The sequence below is a fragment of the Nomia melanderi genome, chromosome 7 (assembly GCF_051020985.1).
Source record: "Nomia melanderi isolate GNS246 chromosome 7, iyNomMela1, whole genome shotgun sequence".
Lineage (NCBI taxonomy): Eukaryota > Metazoa > Arthropoda > Insecta > Hymenoptera > Halictidae > Nomia > Nomia melanderi.
The window spans coordinates 12,861,162-12,870,450 of NC_135005.1; the positions used below are offsets into that span (position 1 = coordinate 12,861,162).

General features: G+C 32.0%; 2 protein-coding genes across 2 annotated transcripts; one reads left to right on the top strand and one right to left on the bottom strand.

Annotated features, from left to right (window-relative positions):
* Nucleotides 1–88: 88 nt before the first annotated feature.
* On the bottom strand, nt 89–5,212 carry LOC116430499 (ATP-dependent DNA helicase Q5). Its single transcript, XM_031984744.2, has 10 exons — nt 3,029–5,212; nt 2,749–2,873; nt 2,530–2,694; nt 2,275–2,451; nt 1,854–2,033; nt 1,689–1,794; nt 1,502–1,610; nt 1,200–1,427; nt 983–1,135; nt 89–854 (listed from the first exon to the last, which is right to left on the bottom strand). Exons 1-10 carry the CDS (start codon nt 3,132–3,134, stop codon nt 89–91), a joined length of 2,115 nt encoding a protein of 704 aa, XP_031840604.1. The 5' UTR covers nt 3,135–5,212.
* Nucleotides 5,213–5,340: 128 nt separating this feature from the next.
* On the top strand, nt 5,341–8,845 carry LOC116430500 (L-xylulose reductase). Its single transcript, XM_031984745.2, has 4 exons — nt 5,341–5,546; nt 7,296–7,725; nt 8,375–8,523; nt 8,610–8,845. Exons 1-4 carry the CDS (start codon nt 5,492–5,494, stop codon nt 8,711–8,713), a joined length of 738 nt encoding a protein of 245 aa, XP_031840605.1. The 5' UTR covers nt 5,341–5,491; the 3' UTR covers nt 8,714–8,845.
* The last annotated feature ends 444 nt before the right edge of the window (nt 8,846–9,289 follow it).

The following is a 9,289-nucleotide window of genomic DNA, read 5'->3' on the forward strand; positions in this document are numbered from 1 at the left end:
GATCATTTTATTTCCCATATCAGAGATTATAACATTTTTACGTTCCTTTAACTTATTATTGCAATTGAAACATTAAGCAACTCTAACATCATTTTTTGAACGGTATTAGCGATATCGAATCTCTGTCTAATTTAAATTTATTGAATAAATATTCCACCGTTGCATCGTCGCGCGACATTTTCTTACTTTCATCATCCTTATTGCGTTTATTCCGTGCAGAAGTTCCTTTCTTTTCCTTCTTGACTTGTACCGCAGAGGTTACTTTATTCTCAGTTTCAATTTTCCTTCTTTTTAACCTGAACTCTGTAGAATTTGTGTCTACGGTGACGCAGCGGTGGTCTCGTTTGATACGTGGTTCCTTTGCTCCTGTAAAGATCACTGTGCGAGGACTCGGATTTGCAATTTGACCTTCTTTTTCCACTGTTCGTATCCGAGTAGCGCTATTTTTTTCTTTGATTCGCGAATCGCATTGCGATTTACTTTTCTTGCTGGGAACTAGAATATTATTTATTCTGGCGTCTCTGTTAGAACTACATGGCTTCAAAGATATTTCTTTGTTTAGATTGTATTTAACCAACAAAGCATGCGCTATTTGTGTCGCGTTTGAATTATCTTCTGCGCGTTTCATCGTACTCTCCTTCTTTGTTTGAATATTGTCCTCTGTGTACAACTCTGTGTCGGATAAACTACCTTTTTGATCTCTGTATTGTGCAATCACACTTCTGTTATTTTTGTCTATACATATACTTTTGAAAATGGAGTTGCATTTTTTTAATGCATTTTCTGTATATTCCTTTGGTTTGTCTTGAATAATTGTAGACTGTTTCTTCTTCATATCCGCATTAATATCACAGCTGAGATATATAAAATACTTGTAATTAATATACCTTTTTCAATTTGTTTAACAGAAAAATGTAATGAACTTGGAATTGTATATAAAAAGTGAAATTCTGAAGTTTATTTAATGTGTGGATGTACTTACATACTGTATTTGATTTTGTGTATGTTCTCTGAGTAGCTAATAAACAAATCAGTTCTATGCTCTACTGTATCACTATTTTCACAAAAATCACAGTTTCTTCTGCAAGGCTGTCTTACATGTCCGAAATATTCACTAATGATCGAGTGACGGCATCTAAATATAATTTTGCATGTAATTTTTTGAATACACAAGAGTAACATTAATTTAAATTTCTTACTGTTTTAAAAGGCAATATGATACAAGTTTGTTGTATTCATTCAATTGTATCTTAATATCTTTTAGGTCATACATGGTTGTACGACGCTCAATTAGCATCTTTACAGAGGAATATTCCTTTGTGCTAAAATATATTCTACAGTATGCACTGCCATCATCTATGTGACACTGTGCAGATTCTCTATAGTATTTGGGAATATTTTCAGGTACAGTCCAATAAACTATGCACCTGATTAAATAAATGAAAAAATATTCATACAGAACAACAGTTGTGTATTTTCTAAATTACTGAATAATTCATACTTAATTGGTTTTCTATGAATAAATCCATAATCATATGTTGTAATGATGAGATTAGCTTTTCCTGATATCCATTTATGTTCTATATCACTTCTCTTCTTTTTATTTAGTTCTACAACCATTCAGAAATGTATGCTTTTCCCTTAAAAACTTAAAAGAACCTTATTTATTTATGTAACTTCTTACTTACTGTGATGACAAACAAGTGTGGGTACACCAGAAGCAATTAATTTAGTCTCTATCAGTTCTGCTATGACTTTTTCTTTACAATAAACAATACCAAGTTTCCTATGTATCTGAGTAGAGATAATTTTATATGCACCTTGCAATTATATGAAAAGACAAAATGATTTACCTTAGAAATAGATGGATTTAAGAAACCAAGCACTTCTGTAATAAAGTTTGTAAGATGCTCAAATGGCTGGGAAAGAATATCTAAAAACCACACATCATAAAATACATTGATTTGCTGCACTGGCATTTTAAATATTTTTGGGCTTTCCATTGTTAACAACTCACAAATATCTTCAATTACCTGCCAAATAATTAAATCAAATCCTACAATATACCTAACATTTTTATGACTAGTATATTATGATTACATCCTTTAAAATTTAAAGTTGTTAATGATGGTGCTATTTGATATACATTTATAGCTATAAAGCTTTCAGTGTGTTTTATAAATAAAATATGTTTACAATATGTTTTTAAACAATCATTAAGTTTAAATTTTAAATTTCGTAAAGTTTTGATAAATGAACAGTAAGTTTATTTACCTTATCAGTAACAGTTGTAGTTACTGCAACTATAGGAACATTTCCACATATATCAATGTATGAATTAATATCTTTATAAAAAGGTGTATATTCATATCCCCATTCACTTAGACAATGCGCTTCATTAAACACGATATAAGACAACAAATTACGCTCAATTAATGAGAGTACCAGCTTCTATGAGTACAAAGTCAGATTCATTAACTATGAGAAAAAATTTTGGATTAAAAAAAAATACACTACTGACAAATCTACCTGAAAATATGACATAATAGCTACTTGAGTAGTAGCATATAACAATGGTATTGTTAAGCAATTCGAAGTTAAATCTGTTAAGATTTTATTTCGGTCCTTAAACTTTGTAAAAGAACTTAATAGATGTGCATTAATCTGTTTATTCCTTAAAAAATCAACACGTTTCTGAAAATATTCAAATATGTAGAAGATAAATTCAACAGGTACTTGAGATTTTACCTTCATGGAACATAATCTTGGAGAAAGAACAATAGCTACTTGGCCTTCTTGTAAAATGGCTGGAAGTTCAAAGCAAAGTGATCTACCAAAGCCTGGAGGCATGGATATGCATACATATTTTGAACCTGTAAATTTGTAATGTTTTAACATAATTTCTAAATGAGTACCATATTTCTTCTTAGAAAAAGATTTAATAAGTATATATCTCAAGAACATATAAAATTGATATATGAAAAAATATGATTAGAAAAGTAATAAACAATATTATAGAAAAATTAACCTTTGCTAATAGCAATAGTAGCTTCTTTTTGAATATCATTCTTAAAATTTTTGTAACCAAACACAGTCCGTAAAATACCTGTCACGTGGGAATCGTCATTATTCATTACTAATTATTTTCTTACACATGAAGCATTTATTTTTCATTGAAATGAAAATCACATTTCGTGTAAACAATTTCAAAACTTCTAATTGTATGGCGGCACAGTATCGGCACGTCTTTATTATTAGCTGAGTACTATTTGGCTAGAAGTTTGAGCGTACTTGCAATAGTTGGCGCCACCAATCTGGGTTAAGGAAGTCGCATTTTTACAAATTATTATCCTAACAGCATTTTAATAGATTAGACACAATTATTCTGTATCGTATTCTTACACAATCTTTCAATCGTTTTCTGTATTTTTATTTCAATCTTTCGAAAAATTACAACATATACTGTATAGTTTAGTTACACTTTATTCCAGTAACAATCACTTACAATAAGTATTACATGGCCAATAACTAAGTATAACATTTAACATTTAAAATATTTAATTATCTGGTTATCATAATACTAAATTGCCACCTCGATTTTATCTATGATAATCTATTACTAAATAACAATTACAATTACAAGTTGCTGATAATTCAATATATTAATCCAACTGTGCATATGTAAATGTATATGTATATAACTTTAATATTCTAATAAAAACCAATTATCAGTCTCAAAGCTATAATTTAATCCAGGAGTAAGTTATACCTCTTAATGTTATACTGATTTAAGTATAAAATTATTTTACATTGTAACCAATAAATGTATCATACACTTTAATCCAAATATTAACATGTAAAAATATTCATACATTAACCCTTATCGGATATTAAATTCTTAGATCTGTGTTGCAGCTAAGTAATTTCTTAGTCAATGTTCACACAAATTGTCACACAAATTACCACAGGAGTGACAAATGTCTGTTAGAGTAAAAAATGTAATCTCACATGAGAAATTACATATGTCCGATAAAGATTAAATGGAAAATTATTATATATACATATAATGATATATATATATATATATATATATATATTCATTGCATACCAATATTCCTTCAATGTATATCTATTTATGTATGTCCTATTCCATTGCTAGGCATTACGTTAGAGGTATTCAACTACATTGCCTTATTCTATGCAATTCCAATGCATGGATTAGACTACAACATTTAAAAATCATAACAGAAGTTAATTCAAGTTTTAACAATACCCTTTTACCGTTAAAATACATATCTTATATACATTGAAAAATAATTAACAGTTTACAACATCTATGTCGACATAATACTTTCAGTTATACAATCTACAAGATAACTTCTCTACATTCTTAATCACAAAGGATTATGTTGTTCTGTGCTTCCAAATTCGACTTCTAACTGAAACCTATTGTCTGTAGCTACAAATAGCATAACCAAAAGCATAGGTAAGCGAAAACGTGATTGCCATCCGAGTTTAAGCATGAAGATTAAAGCACGATGAAACGTGCTGCCAGTTGCCAGGAAGAGTTTGGATGCCATTGTATTTATTACTGTAATAGTAATATAAACACCAACACTGATATTTATTATCAATATTGCTTAATCCATTTGCTGTTTTAACCTCAAAACAGCTAGTTAGATACACTCATCTAACGTTTAAAAGCTCATACAATTTAGGCCACAATTTATATTGGTTCACTTCTTCCGCAGGATGTCAACAACTTGTTCGAAAAACTTAATGTACCAAATATCCTCTGTTTTGTTTTCAGCTGAACAAATTAATCGTCAAAAGTGAAAAGACGATTTGCGTTTCAAATTCGTATAAATAGGTACGAATCTATAATGCTCCGTCCACGTATTCATATTCAAGCAAAAATTCATTAAGCGTAGAGGTTATGTCCAGTTACATCTCAAATGTTTAACAACCAAAACATTTTAAATATGCACAATTTCTGTACTATATGCCAACGAATACTTTCGTTACTTATTAGTATTTCGATGGCCACAGAATCAAAGCAGAACGTAAATTATTTTACGTAAACATGGACATAAGTACTCTTTTACAGTTTACTGACGACTCAATTGCACTATCGATACATCGAGATTTCGTTTCACCTTCAATCACAAAATTTCAAAATATATACCGCGAAACTTTTAGTAATAAATACATACTATAAATTCAATACTTATTCAATTATATTTATGTATTTTTATTACTAATATCATCATACTCTATATACTAAAATTAATAGAAAAATAAAGAAATATATATTTGTAGGTTACATTTGTAAGACTTCGAACGTCGCATATTTACTTTGCATTGTAAGTTATAAAACGGTTCCACAATGAAGAAACTGATATCAATCTGTACAGTCAGTCATTGGTGGGGTCAGAGAGTATAAATATATTTAACAAGCATCATCAGCCACTAGTGAACAACGTATTCTTCAATGATGAACATCGACTTCCAAGGAAAACGTATCCTCGTTACAGGTGCCGGTCGAGGTATGTTATAAAATTTATACATAAATTATTCATTTCAACTTCAAATATCATAACAATATATAGCTCCATCATTCTGCGATTTAATAGAAGTCAGGTTATCGCTGGTTGAGTAACTATTTGAATGTAGCCAATCAGGTTCAATCATCTTAATACCCATTAGTCGTGGGCTAATAAATCGTGATAGTAGTTTTATCTTAATTTACAGATTCGAAAACAGCTACACTTTTCTTTATGGAAACGAATTTATTGTCAGATTTATAATAAAATTTAATTGTTAATGCTAAAACATCCTTGATTAATTCTCATTCAAGAAAGAACTTTTTCCAGAAAGAACTTTGTGAACGTATTAATTAATATCACAGGTTAATGTACAATAAAAATATCCTTTTTATAGAGAGACATAAAAGCATTTAAACAAATTGTGATTTACAAACGTGTAGTTCGCGTAATGAGGTTAATAATAAGTATAGATATCAGGATATTTACAAAACATGTAAAAGAAAGGAGTTTTCATCATTTTAGTTGAACATTTATCAGATTCTTTTATTAATGATTATTAAGCTTATGTTATTGTGTCAACGGTCATGTCATGCTACAAAAAACCGATTTTTCAACGATCACTGAAATTGCGTTAAAAAACTTTTGAGTGAAACCCTATACATGCATAGTACACATCTAGAAAAGAAAAACTTTCATGGCTTTTTTGACATTGGTCCTATATTTTTGAAAAGAGTTTTAACTATATATGAGACATTAAGCAAACAGAAAAAATTGACTACAAGATGTAACACCAGTTAGCATATCTGGCTATGACACTGAAGGTCGTAAGTTCAAATCTCCATGCTTACGATTCTTTCTTTTCTCCTTTTTTCTTTTTTTTCATTTAAATTATAATCTCTAAATAGCTTGCATTTTATTATTACAATATTATTTATATTGATATTATTACAATTGACCATTGTTGACTATTGCCAAAAAGTCCACGAGGATTTATCATCTCTACATCTTTCACTGTGAAGTTTTTCTCTGGAAGCTTCTCAAAAGTAAATATTCCAACGTATAACAAACGTTACAACCTGATTTATCAAAGGTCAAATAACGCTGATAATTATAAATAATAATCATCGTAAGTTAATGCGATTACATTTCACTCCAAATAATATCTGAAGAACTGAATGACATTTTCCAATGATCAAGATACAAATATCTAGTATTATCTCAGTGTTCACCATACAAAAGCAACTTGTCAATTCAATAATTCTCCAAATTTCATTATAAATCTTATAACCGTGTATTTATTCAAATTTCAATCCGCTTATATTTCAGTGTAGGTATTACTAAATCAGCTTTTCAAACGATTCCTCACAGAAGCATCTGTACCTTTTCAGTAATTGTAAAAGAAATCAGGAACGGTCATTCTGACCCATCTGGTTCTTGTGTCTATTATGTCATTTGTCATCTGTCTAGTTCTAGTGTCAATAATCATTGAATATGATCTACCTTTGTTTAACCCTTTGCGGACGGACGTCATTTCGACAATGAAATTCCCATATTTCGAAGATTAAGTCGCAAATGATTGAATTACCCGAACAGCAAGAAATCAGTACGCAGCTTGCTCTTTTCTCCATTATTTAAGCAATCTATATATAATTTCTCTTCAACTGGAGGTTATTTGTATTTCAAGGAATCACGGTCCGCAAAGGGTTAAAATGTCTCGCTGAAAAAAGTTAACGAATCGATGCGTCATAGGCATTGGCAAAGAGCTGGCTCTGCGTCTTTCGAAGCTCAATGCCCAGGTGATCGCTCTGTCCAAGACGAAGGAGAACCTGGAGAAACTGCATGCCGAGGATCCACGTATCCAGACCGTGTGCGTGGATCTTCTCGACTGGGCCGCGGCCAGAAAAGCCGTCCAAAGTGTCCTGCCCGTCGATCTCCTGGTGAACAATGCCGCTGTCGCCATTCTTTCTCCGTTCTTGAAGGCCACCGAGGAAGACTTCGACTTGAGCTTCAACGCGAACGTTAAGACGATCCTGAATGTCTCCCAGGTGGTTGCCGGGGACATGATCAAAAGGAAAGTTAGCGGCAGTATCGTGAATGTATCTTCGCAGGCCAGCCAGGCTGCTTTAAGGGACCATTCCGTTTATTGCGCCACCAAAGGAGCGGTGGACATGTTGTCCAAGTAAGAAATCTTATTCTCGATACATAATTATTTATGATTTGTATAAAATATGTTTATATCGCCATCCCTCTATCTATCATATGATATGTTACTAGTATCCCATTTTCATCTACATATGTATATTCCAAAAAAAAGTTTTTTCTCTCCTCATCTTACCGAATCAAACCGAAAGAAAATAGTTTGCGTCTTTGTTATTATTTGGAGGCCCTTCGTAGATCATGTACCTTGAATTTTTTTGCCACGTTGTGCACACGTGTTAACACTAGAATTACCGAGATAAACGTTCTGATGAAAGTTAAAAGCTTGAATTTTCCTAGTAGCTTCTATGTCAGTTTAGGTATTACTTAACACGTTCGCTGACGTGAATGCTACGATATTCAAATGTATACACATTATTATGCATTTAATACTACGTAGCCCTGTTTTTTTAAAATTGTCATGCACTTTGACTCTCGGAGAACTGAATTTACATTTTTTCTATATTTGCAGCTCATTAAAATTTACCGCGAACGTGGTAATCTGTTTAGTCACTTTCAAAGAGGTATTCGTTCTTCAGTAATCACAAAAGAAGACATCAAGGAATGGGGCATTTTGACTCATCCGGCAGTTCTAGTGTTAAGGAGAATCAATAGTTAATACTTTGTTTCAGGACGATGGCTCTTGAGCTCGGGCCGCACAATATTCGAGTGAACACCGTGAACCCCACGGTGGTCATGACGGAAATGGGGAAAATAGGGTGGAGCAACCCGGAGAAGGCGCAAACCATGATAAACAAGATACCATTGGGTCGTTTCGCCGGTATGGAAGTCGCTCCCTTTATCTAGAGTAAATCCTTGGGGAAATGTATCGGGGACAATGCTAATTTTTATGTATGTCGATTGCAGAAGTGGACGAAGTTGTGGATGCAATTGTTTACCTCCTGAGCGATCGAAGCTCCATGATCAGTGGAGTGCAATTACCGGTCGACGGTGGATTTTTGGCGACGTAGATCACCGATCGACGAACATCGAATCTCATTTATAGACTGAAATTTCAGGATTTTTTATATATTCGAGCTTCTACCCATATAGAAAAGCGTAAAAGCGTTCAATAAAATTCTTGTCTCCTTGGAGGATTATAAGCTGCAGTCTATGAAAGTTTATACCTACATGAGAATCCACAATCCATTCATTTATAATAGAGTGAAAAGATGGCTCACTTTTTCAAAAGAACTATTGTGTCAATGAATATTATTGATACCTAACAAAACCAGGTATTAATAGATAGATAGTGAGTAGTCCTCTGTGCAAGATTCAGTGCACTAAAAACTATTACTATTACTACTAGAATTATTAAGGATAAAGTAGTTGCATCGATCATAATTAAGAAGTAAATCGTAGAGCAAGGGTGCACTATTAAATTACTTAGTTTGTACTAACAAGTGAGTTTCTGCCATAGGAAAAAGGGAAATATGGAACGGAATCTACTAGAATTATTAAGGATAAGGTAGTTGCATTGATCATAATTAAGAAGTAAATCGTAGAGCAAGGGTGCACTATTAAATTACTTAGTTTGTACTAACAAG

What these genes read in the sequence shown, in the direction of transcription:
- LOC116430499 (XM_031984744.2), bottom strand. Translation starts at nt 3,134, where the DNA reads ATGAATAATGACGATTCCCACGTGACAGGTATTTTACGGACTGTGTTT. An exon ending in TACTATTGCTATTAGCAAAG is followed by an intron (nt 2,874 to 3,028) that starts GTTAATTTTTCT and finishes ACAAATTTACAG; the next exon opens with GTTCAAAATATGTATGCATA. An exon ending in TAAATCCATCTATTTCTAAG is followed by an intron (nt 1,795 to 1,853) that starts GTAAATCATTTT and finishes ATCTCTACTCAG; the next exon opens with ATACATAGGAAACTTGGTAT.
- LOC116430500 (XM_031984745.2), top strand. Translation starts at nt 5,492, where the DNA reads ATGATGAACATCGACTTCCAAGGAAAACGTATCCTCGTTACAGGTGCC. An exon ending in CGTTACAGGTGCCGGTCGAG is followed by an intron (nt 5,547 to 7,295) that starts GTATGTTATAAA and finishes GATGCGTCATAG; the next exon opens with GCATTGGCAAAGAGCTGGCT. An exon ending in GCGGTGGACATGTTGTCCAA is followed by an intron (nt 7,726 to 8,374) that starts GTAAGAAATCTT and finishes ACTTTGTTTCAG; the next exon opens with GACGATGGCTCTTGAGCTCG.